Consider the following 24,337-nt stretch of genomic DNA (forward strand, 5'->3'; position numbering starts at 1 on the left):
GAGGAAAGTGCACTATTGATATTACTCAAAGATCTTGAGAGGAACACAGCTATGACAAGGAGAGATGACAGCCTATGGAATGTTGTTCCACACCTGCCTGAACATCAGGGCCATGAGTGCACTACTGATCCTTAACTGATACCAACAAACCCTGACCAGCCTCGCCTGGAAATTCCATCCACATGCCCTCTGCTCAGTCACCCATGAGCATCACCTTTTAACTCAGACCTGGGCCATCAGTCCTTGCTAGACATACATGATAGCTGTGCCTTTCCCCAGCCACCCTTAGTGACTGACAAGGGGGACAGCATTATGTTCTGCCCTGTCCCCTGCTCTGACCTTAGACCTATGTCATAGCCTTGTTTTTGAGCCATCTCCTGCCATTTCCAGCTGGGCTCCCTGGATCAGGATCATCACCTTGGCTCGTCTGAGACCAGGGCTGACCACCTGGAACCACCCTGCTCAGGTCCTGCCTGTGCTGCGGTCACCCATGGCACCCGTCACCTACACTAGGGCTAGTCCTGTTCTTGCTGCTCCCTGACATGGAATACCACATACAAATGTAGGAAGAGAAAAAAAAAAAAAAAATCACCTATTTTTACTTGGGAATCTAGATGAGAAATCATTTATTACACCATGTACCAAAAGAAGATGGTAACTTTCACTGGATTTTCCCGGAACTTTTCTTTCTTCTCAGCACATGAACAGCTCTCACCTACCCCCAGATATATTGTCAGAAAATCACTTCCCACAGGACTATGAACATCACATGGAACTGGATCAAGCCAAAATGACAAACACCAAGTTTTCCACCTCCTCTGTCTTTACACAGCAGAGCTCATGCTACTTTTCAGCACATCTCAGTTCCTGCTAACTCATCGCTTCTACCAGAGTTATGTTTCTGTCTTCCACAAGTCTATGACTTCTTTTTGTTCTGTGTATTTTGACTACTCTTCTCCTGCAGATACACAAGTTGAGTAATGTTAATTAGGCTGGTCCCAAAATAAGTTGTTTCCAGTCTCTTCTAAGCCTGATGTTTGCCAGAGTTGTGCAAGAGCTGAAGGAGAACTTACATAATTAATACCTTTGTCCTCTAAATACATGTTAGATTAATAAAAAACTCTTATTACAAGCTTTGCTTCTATAACCACAAGCCCTTATACTTAATAACATACGTATTATTAGCTTTACTGGAGTTAGGCTAGCAGCAGTTGTTATTCCTACTGCCAAGATAAAGAAAAGCTTTGGAGAATCATTTCAGAAAATTCACAGGAAAAAGGTTCACGTTGCTCTTCAGTTGCCTCATTTAGGAGAACTACATGGGAAGCAACGCAAAACAAAGGCATAAGAAAATGCCCAAAGTGTAACACATATCATCTACTTTCACCAAATGCAAGGCCTTTATTCAACATTTTAGTTTACCACTCTCTTGCTGAGACTTACAGAGAAAATGGTTGTGAAAGGGTAACTCCGTCATAAGGAAGTGACCCGGGTCTATGCCTCGGTACAATGTCACCACCTGCCTTTCTGCTCTCAGGCCAGTCCCTTTCTCTCTTTGGCTTGGCATGCAAATATCTTTGTGCCACAGGGAACATAAACGTAGTGATGCATGCTAAACATCCTCCTGTGACCTTGATGAAGATGCTACAACCACCCACATTGAAAGTATTTTTCTCCAGCTTATTAGAATGCAATTTGTAGCAGCACACAGTTGTTTTTCCTTTAATGAAGACTTTTCTAGCTGTTTTGATACCTAAGAACATGTTCATAAATTTCCTTTATGGTGCCTGACACCAACTTTATGTTAGTAGCATGCAAGAAAACATACATGGTAGCAGACATGAACAGTTCTTTTACTTTATGGCCCTTGCAGTCAATTTTGTAGCTTTGTTGTTAACGATGTGTAAAACTTTTCCAGGTATGTAGGGAAATTTTAGAATAGCTCTGTGGCCTCCACTCAGGTTACAGAACTGCATTAAACACAATCAGTCTGTATGATGGGTGACCTGCACCGTTACCCACTGCGAGCAGCCAGGCAGTCGCATTAGAAAGAAGCACAGTAAGCTGCGGAGAAGACTAAGTAGATATTATTGAGACAGGCATTACCAACAGCAGAGGAAGACCCAAGTTCACCACTGAGACTTGAGAGTTATTAAAACAATACACAGAAAAAGCATTTATTTATATCAATAACTGAAAGACACGCATATAGCACTCCTAACACTCAGCTCCTACTTCCCCTACCACTCACAGACTCACAGCACTATTATTCTAGCACCGTGAAAGGCCACTCCCCTCTTTCCTCTCCTCTCTCAGCACCCCCCACACCACCCTACACCACCACAGCCCCCAACCCGCTCCCATGCCCAGCGCTGAGGCAGGGCCGGGCGGGGCGCCCTGTAATGGCCGCCGCCCCTCGCCCCGCCCCGCCCCGGCCTGGCCCCGGCAGCGCCTGGCGTGCTGAGCCCGCTGCCGCCCCCCGGCTCTCTCCGCGGCCATGCGGCTCTGGGGCTGTGCTGCCTGCGTGCTGCTGCTGCTCGTCGCCCCCGGTTCCCGTGAGTAGCACCCACGGGAGGACAGGAGCAGGGAGCTGGAGGCTGCGGGGATGGGTTGGGGAAAGCCGGGGAGCACCGCGCCCCGCTCTGTCTCAGGGCGGCCCGGGGGGGTCGCGGTGCCCCGGCTGTGTTGCGCCGCGCTGAAAGGGTGTCCCCCTGTCCTGCCCCTCTCTGAGGCACGGTGACATCGTGGCGAGCGGTTTTGGGTGGCTTCGGGGGAGTTTGGGCTTTGCTTTTGGGACAGGTGGTGGGTTTCGGTGTGTTTCTGTCCCGCGCTGCAGCAGTGTGTCCCTGCTCGGTGGCTGGCGCTCCTAAACGCGCAGCTTCTTGTTTTGTGGTGATGAAAGGCGGCATTCAGGCGGCAATTGTCAGAAGGCACTCGAATAAAAAGAGAGAGACAGCAGTCCGAGCTGCCAGCATCGCCTTTTCCAAAAACTGAAACGCCTCGTGCAGTGCTTCACAGTTTTCAGAAGTACGTAAGCCAACAGATGGGTACCAAAATTAACTTGAACAAAATAACGTTCTTGCCCTAAATAAATAAATAAATAAATAAAATTTATTTTTTACACTTTTTTTTTTTAACAGAAACTTACTTGTAATCTGTTTACGGCTTTGCTGAGATTATGGCCTCCATTTCACAAAGATAGACTGCCATTTCATTAGATAGGAGATTGGCCTGATCTGTCCTTTATCGTGCTGCTTCCTGGTTCTGTATGCTGGTTTAGCCCGGCATACAGTCAGTGCTGTCTGCTGGGGCAGGGTCGGTCTCATCTAACTTTAGGCAGGCTAGCTTTAGTCCTTTTATACTTGAGTTTGTTGCGTAGGTTCCACTAACGACCTGGTGAGAGAAACTGTGCCCTTCTAGGTTCAGCTCAATGTATCTATTGAGGTGACTGCTGTAGGGTGAGCCAGGGAGCCCCTGAGAAGTTATTATTTATCAGTATGAATGGATACACTTGATTAAATAACAGCTACGTTTGGGTCAGGCTCTGATGCCTGTAGTCTAGGTCTGGTTCCTTAATATAACACGTTGAAGTACAGATTTCATGTTCAGACAAAAGTGAAAAATGCATCATTCACCTAAGCTTGCATTTTCAGTTAGTCACAGAACAGCACTTACACGGTATACTTTGTTATGTTGTTCAGTATTTTTTGTAATTGTTTCTAGATCTTTTTATTCTGCCCACATATTCAGCAACTTCCAGAAACTCCTGCTGAGGTCTGTGTTGGTTTCAGCAAGGGTTGGTGTGATATGAGAAGGTGGCAGCAGATTTGTCCTCATTCCAGTCAAGACTGTTGGGCAAACTGGTTATTTCAATATAATGCTGTTCTTTTACTCTGCTAGAAAGTTTATTTCTGTGTGTCAAGTCAGTGGAAGAAACATTTACCAAAATAGTATGGTCTAGAAAATTCCTCCCCATTATTATAAAAAATCCAGTTGGTTTCATGACATCTTACAGAGTACGGAGAACTGATGCTCCTGTGCAGGGAGCCCACCCCCCTCCTACTCATTCAGAAAAGATCTTCAGCATCTTCTCTGAGCTTACTTGTGAACAAAACTGCTCATGACACCAGAAAAGACTGGCAGCAGTAGTCTCCAGACCTGAAAATGGGCATGGCGTTTTTATTTCAGTGCATCTCCATTCTTCTCTTAGATCCTTGGGTGGCAGCAATAGGTTTAAGTGTTTTTCAGTCTCAAATGGACTGAGGTTGAGATTCAGTTACTTTCGTCCCTGCTGTTTCTTTAAGCATCTGTGTAACGGTATACATGCTTTCCTTTGCAAGACTGTGAGATAACTTCACAATGTTAGACATGAGAACATGTCCAAAGAGTTGCAGAGATAATCCTGCCTGATCGTTGTCACAGGCTGAAGCAATAACCTTGCTAGGTCAAGACCACTTAGACAGAAAAAGACCTTGTTGAGCTAAAGGGAAAAGAAATATGAAGTTTCTGGATATCAGCAGGGTTTTGGATTTATAGTTTGTCAAAAGTGCCTAGCTGATGTTGCAATAGATTTGAGACTGGGGGTTGTCCTTGTTTTGCTCTCCAGAATTTGAGTTTGATCTGTTCCCACCGGGAAGAAGGAGAATCCTAATGGTAGGGAATGTCAGGGGGCTGGCTGCATTCATGTTTCTGCTTTAACCAGTCGAGGACCTTGACTTTTACCCATTTGGATTGCTTAGAGGCTACTGTGCAAGCCAGGGATTTTTCTGATAGACCGTGCTCTGTCAGTGCCTCTGTACTTTGTTGTCGTTTTTAAACTAACAAAAGCGGAACTGTTTAGACATAAAACTCACCTACTTACCTGCTTGGTGTCCGATGTGAAAAGACAAGGTTCTCAGGCACAATTTAGTAGATGACTCTTGAAATGTCCTCAAAATGAAAGTGAAGTTGTGCTTATAAAAAACGTGAATCGTATTCCGACATCTTTCTGCAGTACTAGGTTTGGTTAGACTGGATGGAAAGCCTGAGAATCCTTAGAAATGTGTTTATCTTAGCTGTGAGTGTCAGGGTGGGCAGATTGTCCTTTGTCTGTACTGGGAATGGAATGAGCAATGCCACCCATTTTTGTGTGTGTCTTCTACCAGGTTTTGTCTACAGAGAACAGTGATTTGGTGCATGCCTCAGCTGGAGACTGCAGATTTCTAACATTAAGGGTTAATGGGAGTTACCCACTGTGCTGATTTTTTTTTTTTCAGGATATGGTAAAATAAAGTCAACTTAAATTTTTTTCTTGTGTATTTTCACATTTACCTTGTATCTGCTGCTGTGTTCGGTTCTCGTGTCTGAGCGCCACTCCTGGAAGCTATGTTCGTGCCGTAAAGCCAGAGGAACTCGAGTGATTTTGCCCTTTTGGAAGTTTGTTTATCCAAATTGTCTCAAGCTCGTGACATCTTATGCATTATACCAACAAAACCACAGAGAGGCCCTGAAAGTGCTTGTTGTAGCTAACTGTGCCGTGTGTTTCACAGGAAGCACGCTCGCTTTCAGCTGTGCCCCAGCCAGCCACAAGCAGTTATGTTTGTAGCTCCATCTGTGCCCAACCTTGAAGAGAGGAAAGCACAGAGCTGTCTGACAAAAATGCTGCCGATCCCCTTTCCATGACCTTTTCTGGTATTTGGAGCGTTTGGTGCATTGTTTAAATTGGGTATTTCCTTGGTTCAGTTATGTTACGTCATGAAAAGTGAGGAACTTCTCTTTTTTCTCCTCTGGATCGTGGTAGAAGCAAGTATCAGCAGATTTTCTGTACCCAAGATTTCTAGCACCAACATTGCAGCTAATCCTGTGACCCAGTGAGCTTTATCTCTGCGTGTGTGTAGTCTTCCACGCTGCAGCTGTCTGCCAGCTCTCTTCCCCCTTCCTTCCTGTCCTCAAGCACATGCATGTACATGTGAGTCTCTCAAGCCATCTAACCTTTGCAGTTCTGCTCCTGGTGACCCCAGAAACCCTTGTCGCTCTGCTTTGGACCAGTTGCACAGTGCAGTCCATTGTCATGAATGAGAGCTGCTGACTGTCATTGGAGCCATCGCTGTGCAGAAGGGCGTGCTGCTTTTCCCTTGGCTGTAACACTGGATGTCCTTCCAGTCCCCCTGGGTGAAGTCTCCTGCCCTCCCCAGGGTGATACACACAGCTCTGATCCCAAAACCATGGTTTGGGGATACAGAACAGTTCAGACGTGGTGGGGTTTTCAGCTTTTTCTCACCTGTCCCATTCACTGCCACGTGTTCCAGTGTGGTCTGTGCTTCTGCAGTACCCCGTATGAAGATGTCATGGTATGTGAGGGCCCTGGCTCTGGTGGGGGTCACGTTCTGCAGGACAGGGACCTTCCTGGCAAAGTTTAGCTTAGCTGTCTTCCATAAAACCAGGGGTCTGTGTGGTGTTTTTCCCTAAGCTTCGTAATTAAATATTCTAATGTGTCTTGCATTGCTGCCCTCAGTCTTGCTGCCACAATGATAAGATATAATGAGTGGCTTATTACTCGTACTCACCAACTTCACCATTCCGAGTTCTTTCTTGACTAAGGTTTTGTAACTACTACGAAATGCCCTATTTCTGGGATATTTAGTTCCAGTTATTTGCTTGCTTGTAAGGTGAGATTGTCTGAAGTGATCAAAACTAGACACCCCTGTGCAAAGGCAGGATCCACAGCTGGTCCTCTTGAGAGTGTGGGAATGCCAGGCACTGCCTTCTGCGTGGTTTATGTTTTAATCTTGCCACTTGTGTGTAGGACCAGGCCTGAGGACAGACTAAACAGGCCTCAGTCTTAAGGGTATGATGATATTTCACTGGCAAATGTGATCTGTCTCTATCCCACTCCTAACCTTACAAACACTCATTAACATGCTGTTAGTACCAAACTCAGCAACGCAGCTTCGTAGTGGAGTTATCTCACCATGCTGTCCACGCAGGGGCAGAGCAAGCACTTGTCTGCTGGCAAAAGCCTTACAGGCTTTAGAGGAAAAGGTTTACCTGAGAAGTTCTCTTACTTCTGCTGTAGGTGATGCAGATCATGTGTTGTTACTGAAGGAAGGTGCCTGACTTTCTACCTCTTGCTTCTTTCGGTCTCCTTGCATCTCAAGGAAGAAGAGAACTTGGGATGATGATGATGGGGAAGATAAAACTGGGAAGGAGTTCCAGCTGATTTGATGGTTGGGTAGTGCGGCTGTCATTTTTAATGTGCTAAGAGCAGGCTGTTGTGGTACTGTTCGTTTATATCGTCATTACCTAACTCCTGTCCACAGTAGTTTAGTCGTGTAGATGCCCAAAGCAAACAACAGTTGCTATACTACATACTAATTTATTTTTTTTCTCTTCATGGTAATAAAACACTTAAACTAAACCACCTTTTTTTGTTTGTTTGTTTGTTTTTAAGTTGAAGATACCAATGGAAGGACAAACACAACCATCAGTAATACAACCCTTAATGAAACTTCACACCCTACGGAGCAAGGTAATACTCCTGGCACTTCTGTTTCTACTTTTCAGTAGCATTGAAAAAATGTGCATCACTGTATGTCTGAAACTGCCTTTTAATAGTTGACCCTTTATTGATTCATGAACGGCTGTAGGGCAGGAGGGAGGTAGTCTGATAGTCGCATCCATTCCAGGACAACTAAAAGTCAGTTCTCATGGTCTTAGGTACCCCAGAGCAACAGGATGTTACTCCTTACCAGAGAGAGTTGAAATTAAGTGGGAAAATTGTATGTGCAGAACTAGAAATATCTGCCAACATCAATTTACAGTTAAAAAGAGGAGAACCAGGTCAAGAATTCTTCTAGGCTGTTGACATCAATTCTGCTGAGAAAAAGGCAAGGCATTTGCTCATTTAATTTTTTTTAACATCAAAGCGGATTCTGGGTCCACTGTGCTTGAGCTTGTTGCTAAAGCATGTGTTTATTTCATAGCGTGATCTCATTTTTCTGCATTAAGGTGCATGGCTTTAAGCAATGTATGATGTTTAAGCCACCCATGCAAAAGGGATTTTTCCTTGGGTCATTTTTACTCTGTATACCTTTGCTTGTCTCATTGGCTGTTGGCTAACAAGTGAGATGAATAGCCAATACTCTGCTCGTTGACTCAGTTTGTCATTGTATTAATTGCATCACTGACTCACGCCCAAATTCTAGGTAATCTACACGGCTTCTTTTCACCTGTATGAGCATGCAGTCCACATCCAGATGTGTTCCCAAGGTTGCAGAAGCAAGCACTCAAAACCTGGGGAAAACCCAAAGCTGTGTTCTGGCTTCAGTGTTGGGCCAGTGTGGGAAAGGTTTAGCCCCAGGCATATCCATGGCTTATACTGATAGAAAAATCAACATATACAAGAAAGAATGTGTTCATAATTGTACAATCATAGACTGGTTCTCAAAGGCAATTAAATCTGCAACCTAGAATCCCAGATACCTCAGTATACAAGTTGTGGGTTTAGTACTTAACATTGGGAACATTGGGGCTAGTTGGCTATGATTATACCAAGGAAAAAGCAATGAAATCATTCTCTACTTTTTTCTTTTCTTTTTTTTTTCCTCTTCCATTTTGGTAGATGATACAAAGGTATAAATTGGTGCTCATAAACCTGAACACACTCATAATGTGTGCAATTGCAAAGAGGGTTGACAAAACTGTTCTAAAGCAGACTTCTTTGCTGTTAAGAACAGGAGATCCTTTCAAAAGAGTTATGCCTGCTGCTTGATTCTGATGGCAGTTGCTCTTGTTTCTATTATTTTCTGTATTTTCCAGCCATGATGAAAAGCCGCAGAGCTGCTGCTAGTTACCTAACACTTGCAATGTGGGGGGTGCTGTAAGAAACCAGTTACTTCAGAGAAAACAGTAATCATGGAACAGACATAGGCAACAGTGCAGAACCGGAGGGAGGGATGTATGAGCAGTGACTCTCTCAGGAATGGGAGTTCAAGAACAGCCCAGAAAATCATTGCTAGGTGGGAGAGACCATTAACCTTTGACTAATTTTGAAGAGGGACGCAGGAATGAGGACTGAAGAGAGAGTGTTAGGGTGCCTGAGAAACTGAAGTAGTGTGAGTTGGAAGGAGAAAAAAGAGAACTGGAAAAGCAGAAGTGAAAAAAAGGAGGGAAGGAGAAAAACCTTAAAACTGAAGCAGTTTATGTTTTAAAAGTCTGTTGAAATAGATGCATTCACAGGAGCCTTTTTGTGCAGAGACCGCATAAGCTCACAGAAGGCTGCTTCACTGAGTGTCAGTCCATCCCTGTGTAACACAACTACAGTATGTTCCAATATGAGCCCAGTTTGTAATAGAGATTAAACAAAATGAAATAAAAGATTGGAGGACAGGAAAAGGAACTGAAACAGATTAATAAAAGCTAGAGAAGACACAACACCTGAGTAGGTCAAGAGAGTCAGTGACAACATGGCAGATACAAAAGCTGGATTAGACCATAATGTGAAAATGGAAGAGAGCAAAGAGAATGAGATGCAAAGAATTCAGATCGCAGAGTATTTGAGAACTGCTGTACATACAATGTAAATATGCTCTTGCTGCACTGAAGTCTGTAAGCATTCTTTAGAGGGAAAAAAACAATCTGGTTTGAGGTGGAATGCACTGTGCTCTGTTCCCACTCAGAGCCTGCAAATGTAAAGGAGAGCATTGTGGTGTGAGTACTCTAATTACAGTAAGTTAAAAATGAAAATGAATGATATTTCTTTTCTTGTTTTCTTTTGTCCTTGAAGAGAATAACGGCAGTTCATCCATGCTCTCTCCTACACCATCCACACAACCTACTTCTACATCAAATACAACAGGTATGTGTTTGTTCATCTGGCCTTTCCCATGCATCTAGAAGATAGCTCCAAAACTACCCCCAAACCATACCAAATTTCAAAGGAATATCCATCAAAAGTGGGTATTTGAGAGAGGCATTATAATTTTAGAAGACTGGGAGCCAGCATGTAAAATAAGTCTAAGATGAAACTATACTATTTTTAAAGTTTAGATTGCATGTTTCGTGGGTAGAAGCAATGACAGTTGCAGTGCCACAGAATAACAGGAATCAAAAAATAAAGTTTCAGGGAAGAGTTGAAAGGAATGCTCTTTTTTAATGCTTATTCTTTGTCTCCAAGCAAACTTCCTCCATTTTCATGTAGTAAAACTGAATGTGTTGTTATGTAAACAGCACATATCTGCTTATGATATTTCACAGTAAATAGAGTTAGGGCATAATGAAGGCACTGGGACTTGAGTTTCAAGACTCCATTTCCTTTTAGTTAAGACTCAAGGCACCTGATACAATAGAAACTAGTCTTTGTAGAGCTCATAGCACGAAACACTGGAATTCAAGCTAGACATGAGCAGCAGATCGGGGACAGTCTGTCACAGTATTTTTGTACTGTTCTAGCACTACCATCTTACCTTCACACCTTGGCGAAAGAACTGTAGGTAAAAATAATTTCTCAACACTGTTGCAGACAGTGTTGCTCCAACACAATGTGTTTACAAAACACATATTTGTAGAAATGAGAAACTTTATTAGATCAATTACTAGAGTTTGAAAGTAGATGTTTAACCTGAGACACAAGCAGTTCATCCACTTGGATTTGCAGTATTCCAACCTTTGGCTATGTTAATGTGAGATTATTAAAAATGGAAATTAAGAAAATGTTTTTCTGGAAGAGCTTGAGCAGGCATATTTCACCACATCGGTAAAGACTGGGCAAGAATTAATGTTATGCAGTCATTCAGTCTGTGATGCACAGATAAAAGGTTGTATCTGAGAGAAGAAAAGAAAAGCTAGTTTCGTGCATACATCAAGTCCCCTTTGTGCTAACAGCCATGTGAAAGTAGGGCAGAAATGTTGTGCCTACTCTAAAATACCTTGTGTATTTGTAGAGTTTTATGCTGATCATAAGGTCCCAGCTAAATCACTGCATTTCCAGTACAGCTCTCACTTTGTGCATCCGCACTCTCCAGATGACCTCTGAGCTACCATGATTTGTTTGCAATTCATTTAAGAATAAAATACTCATCAGGGAAAAAATAATCTTTGCAAAGAGCTTTGTGTAGCAAGGAAGTTTCTCATTCCATTGCCTGCAACGTACCAGTTTAAGCATGCCTAGCTTGGAAAGTGGAGAGGAGAGATTTTTGTAATCCCTTTGTTGCCTTAGGGCCTTCCCCATGTGCAAAGCCAATGTTAAACACAGGTGTTTAATCCACCCTGCACGCCAGCTCTGACTGTGGGCTTTTTGCAGAGGTCTGAGGTTTATTATGTATAGATAATAATAGTACAAAGAGTCCTGAGCCCTGCACTATTAGGCACAGTACCAACCTAACAGACAGCCATGTCTTGCTTCACCTGGTTTACGATTGACATCCTTCAATGTTTTTGTATTTTTGTTTGTTTGTTAGAAACTTCAGAGATTTTTGCTTAGTCTTTGCTTTGTTCTTTTGTTTTGTTTTGTTTGTTTTTGTTTTTTTTTTTCCATGGCAGCAGTGAAAATCTCATTCTTCAGAAAAAACATCTTCTGTGGAAGGAAATATTTATTTTATGATGATCAGTAATAATTATTCTGTGTGTTAGCACAATGCTTATGCAGTTTGAGCAGTTAGTTGTGCTCTTCCCTGTTGAGTTAGAATACATATGGTGTATTGCGTGGTGCTAAGAATTACACACTGTACGGATAGTTTGATGGATGCATATAAGATAACTTTCTTAAACACAGGTAGCTTACAAAGTAAAATACCTGTCTCTTAAAATAAAGCTTCGTAAACCTGAACTATATTACTGGCATGCATCCTTTTTAAATAATAAAAATTAACTCATGCAGCCTGGGTTTATTTAGCATGTTCAATTAAGCCCAGCTGGTCTTCTGGGGGGAAAAGTAATTAGGGAAATAAAAGATAAAAGGACAGATGTTCCTAGCGAATGTTCTTTCATCTTACCTCTGTTGGTAAAATAGCATGGCTAAGATTTCTCAAAGACAAAGAAGAACAGATTGGTGTCCAATTCATATCAGCTTCCCAAATTCCCCACATGCCTCTGAAGGCCTCCCACTGATGTTCTGAAGTGACTGGCACTAAATACATCGTGAAAGATAAGTCTGTAGAAGATTAACCAGGCTTTACTTTTAATATAGAAGTTACATCACCAAGTGCTGTAATCTTGATAAAGTAAGGAAAAAGGATCATTAATAAGAAAGAGGGGGAGAAGGTAATATGCAAACTTGCTAAACTTCCTCATGATAGCTGTTTGGATGTTTTTTGCACTGCCTCTTGTTTTCTTTAGGGTAATTTAATGCCCATGGAGTAAGTACCATCTTTGTGTAATAGCATTCAATAATGATATACCTGGAACCATTATCACAGAATCATAGAATAGCTTGTGGTAGAATGGACCTTAAAATCACCCAGTTCCAACCCCCTGTCATGGGCAGGGATGCCACCCACTGGAGCAGATTGCCCAGAGCCTCATCCAGCCATATGAGCCATTATGTTACTCAGAAACACAAGCCAATTTGACACTCAGAAATCGTGTCTCAGAAAACCCAAATTGTTATTGATTGACACTTGCATTCAGATTAGTCTTTCTTCACCGTAGGTGTCTCTTTATATTAAGAATGTAGTGGCCAGGTGTGATTTCATCTCCTACAACTGTAGATGGTTTCCATATAGATGTCCATATCTTACTTATTTCTTACAATGAGGAACCATTTGATATTTATATATCATTGTACATTTGGGGAGCTTGCCTGCCAGTATTAAAATGTGCCCTGAATTTTATCTGATGTATTTTACACATGCTTCATAGAGGAACTGAATTTCCTAATTGTAACAAGGTAAGCACGTAAGTGTGGTACTTCATATGTTCTGTCTCAATTAATATTTATTTCAAAAGTGTTTCCCAGGGTCATGGCAAAATAAAATAATAACATCAAAGGACAAGAAAATAAATAACATTTACTGTGGGGACTACGTTGGGCTGTTTCAGTAGTTTTAACGTTAAATGAAAAGGCCTACATGATGCTTTTCCTTTCTGAATGCTTACATTGTCTCAGTGTTTCATTGTTGAGAAACATTTCAGATGCTGTAAAACTGAATATCAGGTTTACAGTGGATTTGAGATGAAACTACCTTTATTCAAGTGTTCTACTATTAGACAATTTCAAGAATACACAGGTGTCATTGGCCATTTGAATTCCCCTAATGAAAATGAATCCAGATTGTATGAGGTTGTAGAAATAATACAGCAGTAGACAGTGCAAATGGAATTTTTTCCCCTTAAAATTCCTTCATACATAAAAGCTATTTCCTCATGTTGTCTGCTTAGAGAAATTTTAGTTACAGAAGAGGCTCATGTTTCTTGTTACTTCCTTCTTAGAAAAGTAAGTAATTATTCTTAAGATTATTCTGCCTTCTATCAAGGTTCTAATGATTTTGCTATAAATATCGACCTCCTCTATTATTACTCTTGCATTTTGCCTCCTGGTAATTTTATTCTGAACAGTTCATTACTGCTTTAAGTGAAATGGGAAAGGGAAATATTAGGTAAAAGCAGAATAAAAGTTAAAGACATTAAGTGTCAGCCAAACTTGTGAAACAGCATTCCAGTCCTCTGTTTTAACCATGGCAATATAGGCTGCTATTAAGTAAGTGATACAAGCTACCAGAGTTAATTTAGTTGAACTTTTACCATCTGTGGAAAACCTTTTGAACCTTAAATTTCAACCTACATACATTTTGAGCCTTAAGTTTTAACATACATACAGAATTCTCTCTGCTAAGTTTAAAATACAGGCAGCCTTAGTAAAGTCAGTCTTTTAATCAGAACTAAATTAAAGATAAAATTTGATAAATTGATAAAATTTGGTGTTTCCATGCAAAATCTGCTCTTACAGAAAAGCTTAGTTACCTGGAAAATTGGAAAATTATTTATTGATTCAGAATTTTATGACATTTTGAAATATTCTAAGTTAGGAGTGATTCTATGGAATTGAATAGCTTTACCCAAAAGATTTGATGCTTTTAAAAGTTATTGGATATTATCCAGGTTTTATTTATAGCTTTTCCTTAAAACCATTCCTGACCTTGAGCCCTACAAACTGGGAGTTAGGCCTTTCTAAAGGAAGTGCATAAGTGAAGGGTCTGTGTGCAAGCCTGGATATATATGGAATGATTGTTTCATTGTTACCCTGTCATTTTATGTGGGTGTGACAAATGGTGTGTAATTCAATGAGTATACAGTTATTTTTATATATTTTTCTGAGTGATATCAAAAATTACAATTTCCAGGTGCACCTGCCAATGCCAGCCAGCCCACCAACACCACGATGTCCACCACTGTGACTACTCAGACCACCAGTACCAGCCAGACAACAACTTCAACTACAACTTCATCAGCCACATCTTCACATCTCAATATTACAATGACCACTTCCAAGATTCCTCTCACTTCTGTAACAGGTGAGCTCACACCTCAAGAAGCTCTTGAAGGCTTGTATACGTGTTGACATGTTGCACAATTCTGGAGCTGTTAGTTTTGCAGTAGTGTCGCAAAGAAATAATATATTTGCATGCTGAAAAGCAAGAGTGACATTTTATTTAGCTGGTCACAGCAATGTTCCTCTGAACACTCCATGTACTCAATAAAACTTACCCTGAGTGACCTGATGTATTTAAGAAGAAGCAATGCAATTAGTCTGAACCAGCATCACAGTGAGGAGACTAGTGATGTTAGGAGAAAGCCTGTTTTTTATGAGGCTTTGCACTAGGCTTCCGGGTGCAAATTCTGTATTTCTTGTATTCTCTCTTCTACAGTTTACACGAACTCATCTCTACTACTTCATCCCTCGCAGCCAACCTGTGGCTCAAAATACGCCTGCTGGCTTGGTAGAGAGACTGAGCTCTGTTGGCCCCATTTGTAGTAATGTAATGAATTTTATCCCTAATGGAGGACAGGGTATGACTATGAATGAGTCACACTTCATGTGAAAATTGCAAAATTCAGTTTGACAGTACCCATGAATACAAAAACAGTACCTGTAGAGTTCACTGTTGCCTTACGAGTGAAGCATTATTGGGTAGGTGGAGCTGTCAGCATATCTTTGTTAGCCACTTAATGCTCCTTCTACTGAATACAAACTGGTACAAAATGGGTGTTTTGGTGGCAAATAAAATCAGTTTTCACATGGAAACTACCAGGGCTTATTGAAGGTCATGATATGTATGTCAATATTTGATCTTCAAGGGAAGCTCATGTAGGATGCGTACCCATGAGACATGGTAAAACAATCCGTTCATCACCACTAAAATATTTTACTCCCACCAGTTAACTATGCTGAATGAGTTGGTGTTCGCTGGCCCCTCTGTAGGCTGACCCAGTATGTTCCTCTGACTAAAACCAACTTCCTTTTCTGCTGGGTAATTTCAGGACAAACTTAGCAAGTTAAATTACAGAGCCTGAAAAACACTAGAACTGGTGTGTAAGAAGGGCAGGAGCTGCACGCGTGGAAGGAGGAGAAAGCAGTGGAAGAGAGAGTTGGGAGAGAAGTGGCAATCAGTCTTTCAGAGAGAGGAAGCAGTTGGACCAGCTGCTTCTGTGTCACTAGAATTTGGCACTTAAAATCTTAGCTCTAGGTTTCAGTGTGCTTGGCTGGTACCTTGCCAGTTGGCCTATGTTAAATTTGTCCAACTGGGTCTTTAGATGACATGTCAGTCATCTGGGGAATGCAGGAGACAAAGGAGTCCCTTGAAACAAAGTTTGTAAAAAGTGACTTTTGTTTTCTTCTTTCAGCCACATCAAAATCTGAGACTGTCATAGACAAAAAAACATCCAGATTTGACGTGGGCAGTTTTGTAGGTGGCATTGTGCTGACGCTTGGTGTCCTAATCATTCTCTACATTGGGTGCAAAACATACCACTCCAGAAGAGGCATTCAGTACAGAACAATGTAAGTTTCAGAGTTTCTATTCAATTTATGACTTTTCTGTGTGTTTTTTCCTTGTCATCTTATTTATATATATATATATATATGTATGTATATATATATTTTTTTTTAAGGACGTATGCATATATGTAAGAAATGCATGCGTACTTTCATCCTAATGATTTGCTAGCACTGTAAATGCTTCTGCTCCCTGTGTTGTTTACAATGATATTTTTGAGATGTTTGCTATATTTACTGGACTTCTGATTCTTCCTGACACTTTTTCAAATGATTTGCCTTCACCACCCCACCACCACCCCAGACATTTAATATTCCACTTTCTTAAGCCACCACTGTTGAAGCAATTAACTTGTTTATCACAGAAAATGTGCAACTGCGATAGTGCCATTATTCTTGTTTTTAAAGCACAATATTTGATTGTTGTCAATACATGAATATGAATACATTGCCTCATTTCACAATATAGCCAGGACAGCTGGTTGACTTCTAACCTGTATTTTTGTGTTCTCATGTTCTGATCTCCAGAAACCTGTTGATAAAATTTTATGCGCTGAATGTGCTTTTAAGTACGCTTCACAAGTCTGTGGAATGAGATAGAATTCATTCTAACAGAATATAAGCATCTGCATCTATCAAATCATTCCTATTACCCTGAAGTGGGTACTTAACATCTGCTAGATGAGTCAACCTACCTGTGCATGTTTGTATTCATCCACTATGAGGGCAGATAAGAGCCTCAGATAGAGAAGTGTATGTCAAAAAGTATGGGCTGGATCCTACCTAAGGTTGCTTGTTCATTTCATGTGTACCAGTGGCTTTCAGCTTTCTGCAAGCTGCAGTCCACTGACTCTTCCCCTGTGTAGCATAAGTCTAACAGAGCAGATACAAACCTGCTGAGAGCCAGCTTGCTTTACTTTTAGATCCTGTAGAAGTTGCCTGACAGCATACAGCCTACAAGTGGAAAACCACAATTGTAAACATTTTCTCTAGGTGTTTTACCAGGTGGTTTAAATTAAGTGTGTAACAACTAGTTTCATCCAGGAAGCTGACTTGTGAAAGGAGGTTGGGGATGTTCTTGTCTTGGGCATGGTTTGTCCTTGTTGAGCTACTCCTTTCCTCTCCTGTACGGCATTCACTTCTGAGAGCAAAACACATTTCTGTACAGACTTCACATTGTATCTCACTTCTTTTGCAATGAATGAATAATGAATTTTGATTGAACCATATTGGCTTATCAGCTTCAAGTGATTAACAAAAATTAATTGCTGTAGAGCTGCAGAACTACCTCATTTGCCATTAACACCCAGCAGAAGTCCCCACTGTGTATGTTTACCCACAGTAGTGTTTGAATAGATATTGTAGAATTCAGATGAACAGTATCTTTAAAACAAAGGAACTTAAAGCTGACCTTGTAAGCCGCTTTTGATTAGCTGTTATGGCTGGTTACAGGTCAGATAGGATAAAAATGCCCAGTGAACAACTGATCTGGAAGTATTAATACTTCCATATTTCATTCAAGTAAATAAGACTTGAGGAGTGTTGACACAATTAAGTTCTTTCATCTTCTGACTTGGCTCAGAGAGGCCTGTAACTCCAGACTAACATGTACTTAGGCCTTCTCAGCAAGATGGCCTTTGTTCACAAAATATCCTTCTTAGCAGCAACTGTTTGGCCATTTCTTACGTTGACTGATGCTTGTACTGTAGAACATTAATTATTGTGTTTCTATTACAGTGATGAACATGATGCCATCATTTAAAGAGACTTCAGGGAAGACAGTAATGGAAGCCCGTCCTATCACACCTGTCTTAACTTACTTCTGGAAAGAGTTTATTTCATAAACATGATTGCCATCTCTAAAACTGTGGGTTTGATCCTGCAAAATGTTGAGAATCCCCTAAGTGTCCTGATTTTCTTACATTGGTTTTGATAACAACAAGAGGAACTCAGCACTTTTTAGAGAAAGTATTTTCTTTTTCCAGTATTTGTAACCAAATTTAAAGAAACACACACATTGAGTTGTTTGCAGGTACACACACAAGGCTCTGAAATGGCTAATTACTAGCACAGCAGATCACATCATTGCCATTTTAAGTTCAACTATTTCTCACATAGCCCAATAAATCCATTGTGTTCCATAATGGATATAGTAGGTTAAATAGGACAGATTGCCCTTGAGATCAGGAATAGGCAAGTAAAATATTTTTTCCTAGTGTTTTGCATTAAATTGTATTTATTTTGAAGTTTGATGTGAACTTTAATTTGGAAAATTGGGGTTTTGAACAATTTGGTTAATTTTTACTAGGATAGTAAAGGGACATGGTTTGCTAGTTGTATAAAAAGCGATAAGAATTTAAACTTCAGTCGTTAGCTTACAGTGACCTGTAGAGACTTCACTTAACAGGCTACACAATGAAACTAGCTGCAGGAACAACAGACAGACTGGATACCTGTTCACAACCCCTTTTTATGATTGGATCCTTATTATTAATAATAATTTTTAAAAAGACTATGCAATCTATAGCTTCTTCTTTATAGCATGTCCTAGTGTTGTTCTGAAGATAAACTCAGAATTGTTCCCATCTTAAATACAAAAATTCTTGCTAAGATTGTTTTTTAAGTTAAATGTAGCAATCACTTCACTTGTAGGTTTTTTATTATTATAAGAGAGCTGCATACAATGTTTTAGCATTTGATAAGCATTGGAAATCACACAGAAATGGAAAATCTGTAGGATATTATTTTAGAAGAATATAATCTGCATTTTTAGAACTATTTGCTGAATTTGGTACTGCTGAACCCACGTACAGCTGCCTGGTCAAAACTGCATGGAAGGCAGCAGCACATCTCCCAGAAGGCTCTGAATGAAGTTCCAGGTTACGCTGGAAGTCACGCACAAGACAGCTGGTGCTGTTTCCATATTACTTTTGTATTTACACTGAGGTAAAACTGCTGCCTTCAGTAGATGGGCTCCTGATTTACACTGGTGTAAGGAAAAGTAGAATGAGTATCAAGAAACACTTCTGCATCTCTTCTACAGCACCAACAAATTGTTGGGTCCTGTTCAGGCTCCATTTGTAGACCTCTTCCTGGAGATCAGGGTTGGTGCAGTGGGCCTTTGCTGCCCTGGTCACTGCTGGAACACACACATCCATCGTGCAGTGCCCGGAAGGGAGGTGGTGATACCTGAAGAAGGTCGTGAAGGGAGCTGTTGGTGGTCAGGGTTACAACAACACTGGGGAAGTAGAACTACAGCTCTGGCACAGACTGATTTTTTTATTTTTTTTTCCAAACAACATTGATTCTTACACTTGCTAACCATGCTAAAATGGGTGGATGGATTTTCTTTTCTTTTATTATATGGAGTACTAAAGCTTTTGTCTGAGACACAATCAAGTCCAGCAAGCCATGGTTTATGAGTAGTACCAGCCACACTTGAAGCGGGGGTTGTATGGCTGTTTTGTTTTGTTTTTTTTATTGTGATATAGCAGAGGAGTGACTTGAAGTAACTTCTGTGATTATTTTCTTTTTTAATTAATTGCCTTGTTTGGGGTGTGTGTTGTTTTTTTTTTTTTTAACTTGAATAGTTTGAAAACAATTGTTATCACTCTGCCATTCTTTACTTTGTGGAAATTAAGAGAATTAAATTCAACTCCATTAATGGGATTGTCTCACCTCTGTTGTACAGATGAATAAATAAAGTGAAATCTTTGAAGTTACTGTATAAATCTCAGTTGGATTTTATTTTTATAAAAAATTATAGAAAACTTAGTAGCATTTCCACAGTCATAACAATTGAGTAAGATATATTCACTGTATAGACTTTTAAATGATAGAATACTGGAACCATGACATTTTTGTCCAGCCCAGTCGCATGTAGTCCATTTTGTAACTTCACTACTACAATAAAGCAAAAGTTATTTGCTTAAAGTTTCAGAGGCATCAGTGCAAATATAAAACTTCACTTCCTTCCAGGTATTTGGATACTAGACAAAGTGAGGTACAATTGGTAAGTCTTACCTATAACTTTGCATTTGCTTTCCAACAATAAATGATGTATGTGACTTGGAAGGGGAATGAATAGGACAGTTTTTCAATACTCCATAACTCAACCAAGTATTTCCTTAGGTCTCAGTCCCAGAGGTTGTTCAACAGGGGTGGAACAAGCAGTGGATTTGAATTTAGCTATACTCTAGAGGGGTCAACTGTATGTAATAACTGAAATAGTAACTTAGCATCCAGTAACCTTGATTACATTAATTGATCATTATCACTTCTTATTTTTGCAAGGAAAGAGTATTTCAAAGGATTTGGTACAGCAGTCTGGAATTCTTAGGCAAACATAACAGAAGTCTAGCACCATCCCAGGTAACTGGGCCATAATCCCTATTATAAGATACATTTCATAATTTCTTTATGGAAGTCTCTCCCCTTCCCCAGTGATTAGTTTATCTAAATTCCATCATAAGTCTACCATCTGCACATACTTATTTTATGTAACAAACCTTTTAGCATAAATGCTGCTTTCCCCTTCTCTAGGTATACTTACACTGTCGTTGGCATCTTTCCATTCCTCAACTAGAGTTTATCTGGTAAAGATGATTCACCTGTTTATTGTCCATTCACTCAACAGGACTCTATAGTTGTTATTTTGTTTGCTTTGTCTTACTGTTTTTTAACAGTACTGGTCCCTGAGCAATGTGGTTCATAGTTCTTTTTATTAGGTATCCCTCTGGTGACACATCACAGAACTGCATTTACAGTGTCGTAGTTTAATACCATCACCAGACATCGATTACAGTTCTTTCACACTACTTAAATGCTCACTTTTAATTCTTAAAAATCATGTTTTTGTAATTCCCTGTTAAAACTTCCTACACTTACTAATGCAATCTTGTGAAATCATCCACTAGCTGCAGAACAGGGCCAGAACCTTTGGTCAGAGATCATGAATGTTACTTTTGCCCTTCCCAAGTAACAAAAAATGATTCAAGCTTGGCCATATGACCAAATCTCAGGACTTCAGCATTCTGAGTTCCTTCCAAATGTCATTTTCTTCTTTGTAGCACTCCCTCAGCCTGTACTCTGGTACCAATTCATAACCTTTCTAGATTAATTTTTTGATGGGGCCTCTGTATCAAAGGCTTCAAGGCAGTCCAGAAATACAGGAATGATGTATTTATTTATTTAAAAAAAAAAATCTATTAAGATTACAATCTTGTATCCCTTTGTAAACTTGCTTCCATACCTCTTCCTTCATGTTCAGAGACTGTTAAAGCTCTTACAGTCTCATGCCACTCTCTATTTTTGCCCTGAAGACCTTAGCATTCTTAACATGCTTTATTGAAAAAGATACAAGCAACAAGATGACAATTTCTTATAAATCAAGTATTGCCAAAAGCAAAATAAGTAGAATACAGGTAAGTGTCTACAAAAGCAGATAGGAATGAAAACAGACCTGGGGAGAATATAAACATGTTCTCTTTATGACACTCAGCCATTCAGAGCAAACCAGCAAACCCTGATGTGTGTGACAGAGATGGCAGTCTTAAAGACAGGAAACTTAAATGAATTTAGGTCTGCATTTGACTGTTCTCACAAAGAGTACAGAGCAAATTCCTTGTGTTGACCCTACAGTGTCTAAGCGTGGGCCTGAATTAGAATTTAGTGTTTGTGTCACTGTAAGGCATTTTGAACAAAGATGAGCCTTATCCTTCAGTGCCACATCATCACTATACCTCAAAATGTCAAATCCAGTAACTCCAAAAATTGAAGGAATAAAAGGGACTAAGTTCAGGAGGTTCTTAAGCATCTGTTTAGAAGACCAGTGTGGAATATAATCTCACTCTGATACTTAAAGAATTTGTCTATTATTTGCTCTGACCTTATCCATGGAAAGTTTCAAGCAGCTTGGAAACCATGGCATTGCACCTGGCCAGCAATCAGTTGAAGGATACTTCTGAAGTTTTAGAAGAAAAACTGAGGAAGACGGGGTTCATAAAAATAGAAAACCAGCAAGTGTCTGTACAAAGGGGGTACTTTCTTACTATTGTTGCATACTTGACAATCTTTGCTAAAGACTTGATTTTTCACTGACAATTGAAGCTATTGTCCACTGGTCAAATCACAACCCTAACTAATACCGTATTCTCCAGAAGTATCCAGTATTTCTCATTTCTCTTTTTGTGGAAAGAGTAGAGCATCGGTTAAGTCAAACTACACAGATCTGAAAGGAAGAGATCTTTGTTCTGACGAGGTCCATACACTACTCAAAAGTACACAAGCACAGAAAGCTTTGGCAAGTTCTAGGATACTAGGACCACATGCTGTCTTCAGCTTGAAGAAAGCTCTGCTTCCTAGTCAATGCTCACCACCAGCTCAAGCCACGTGGTGGACATGGAGCACTGGCACCTGGCAGCATGAGCCACGGGACCAGCAGCTGGGAGCCAGGTGGGTGGAAGGACTGCTGCCTCCTGGAAGACTCCTGTGACCTGCTGGTCACCAAACATTTACTGTATCAGCACTGCCAATAGACACAGCTCTTGAACTTTCCCAGTGAAAGCTTTGGAATATGCTTTCAAAGAAGGAGATGGACAACAGGAATAAGTGTGAGCATGGTCAGCTAGTCCACAACCAGTTAGTTACTAGTGTAACTGCTTGAATGTAGAGCATTACCCATCAGGGCAACCACAACCATCACAGTGGGGAGTAATGGAAAGCTGCAACCTACATTAGCCTCCCTGCCAAAACTAGGTCAACAGATTTTACCCAGCAGTTTCTAGGTCAAGTTCTTCCACTTCTCAGAAAGCAGTTCAGATGCCTGGTGGAGGAGGAAACCCCACAGCCTCTGGGCAACCTGTGCCAGGGCTCCATCACTCACACAGCACAGAAGTGCTGCCTGGTGCTCAGAGGGAGCCCCCTGTGTGCCAGTTTGTGCCCATTGCCTCCTGTCCTTGCACCAAGCATCACATTTTAATCTTCTGCAGCTCCCTGTTCAAGCACAGGGCTTACATGGTAACACTTCATGTGAGCATGACCCCTCCAGTTCTGCCAGCTCTCATCTTAATTGGTAGAAAGTACACATGGTTCTGCTATTATTACTTTCTGAGTTTGAGCATCATATTTCAAATCACGTACATTATGCCTTATCAACCTTATTCTAATCCTTGCTGCATAACACAAAAGCGCCTCTAGAAACTTCAAAAGCAGAATAGCAAAAAGATGTTAATCAAAGCAGCTTAAAACTGAATGCAATGCTTGAAATATTTACACTTTTAAACTGCAAAATTAAAAGAAGGATACGTACATATAATACAGTTGGATAAAAGCACAGTTAATGAATCCTATGTACTGCAAGGTATATACGTCAAAGCATTACAGTAGGTAGGGTGCCAGCTACTGTGCAGCATTAAACACAGCACTGCAGAAATTATGGAAGAATGGATGAGGCTGCAAGTTAGTGTCACTAATTTCACAGTAAAAATAGGTAGAGAGCCAATTGACTCTTCCCCTCCCTCCTCAACTGCCTGAGGCAGCAAAGCAGGGGTACTTCAAAAATCGTTTCCCCAGCAGCCTGAATTCCAAACTCCGCGGGCAGATTTCCCAGGATGGCAGCTGGTTAAGCCAGGAGACCCGGATGTTTCTTTTAGAGACTTAGATGGGACACTTGACGCTTTCATTAAATTACAGTGCAGATGTACAACAGGAAAGATGTGTACAAATGCCAACCATGTGACATCTCTAACTATGAATGGAAATGTGTCTGCTAGTGACAAGCACCTCCCTGTTTAATGCAGGTCTTGCTCTAAACACCAAGCAACAGTTTCACAGGGTAAGGCACTACAGCCAGCACAACGTGTGTCTCTTGCACAAGTTCTTTCTTAGGTATAGACTTCACTACCTTCATACATAAGGTGCCCCTTTTACAAAAGATAACGGGTACAGATAACAGCCACATATGAAGTGATGAGAACCAGTCACATACACACACTCATCCTAGAACCTGAGGTTCAGCATTTTCACGTCACACTAGAGTGTAAGACACTGGAAAAAAACAATAAACACATCTTACTGCTGGCAGGTCTGAAGATGGAAAAGCCTGTACTCGGGCACTAACATGACTTGGAGAGACTGGTTTCATGAAGTCTGACAAACTGACAACGCTGCATGCCTTGATGGAGTTGTCCCAGCAGTATTCTTCTCCCACTTTGATGCTATGTCCTTGAAAAATACCGATGAACTTTCCCCCTGGAGGTATCTACTATGCAAGTCCACATATCCAGAGCAGGAAAGGGTGAAGAACCAATCATTAAGGAAACCGGAGTCATTGGATTACCAGTTTATAATGCAAGCCCCAAGACTTCAAAG

At 40.7% G+C, this 24,337-nt stretch overlaps 1 protein-coding gene across 1 annotated transcript; it reads left to right on the forward strand.

Moving 5' to 3' along the window:
- Positions 1 to 2,457: 2,457 nt before the first annotated feature.
- On the forward strand, positions 2,458 to 19,689 carry TMEM123 (transmembrane protein 123). The gene is made up of 6 exons (XM_032191485.1): positions 2,458 to 2,555; positions 7,430 to 7,507; positions 9,764 to 9,835; positions 14,316 to 14,486; positions 15,817 to 15,973; positions 17,705 to 19,689. The coding sequence occupies exons 1-6, from the start codon at positions 2,498 to 2,500 to the stop codon at positions 17,727 to 17,729; spliced, it is 561 nt and encodes a 186-aa protein (XP_032047376.1). The 5' UTR covers positions 2,458 to 2,497; the 3' UTR covers positions 17,730 to 19,689.
- The last annotated feature ends 4,648 nt before the right edge of the window (positions 19,690 to 24,337 follow it).

This window comes from Aythya fuligula, chromosome 1 (assembly GCF_009819795.1).
Source record: "Aythya fuligula isolate bAytFul2 chromosome 1, bAytFul2.pri, whole genome shotgun sequence".
In the NCBI taxonomy this organism is placed as follows: domain Eukaryota; kingdom Metazoa; phylum Chordata; class Aves; order Anseriformes; family Anatidae; genus Aythya; species Aythya fuligula.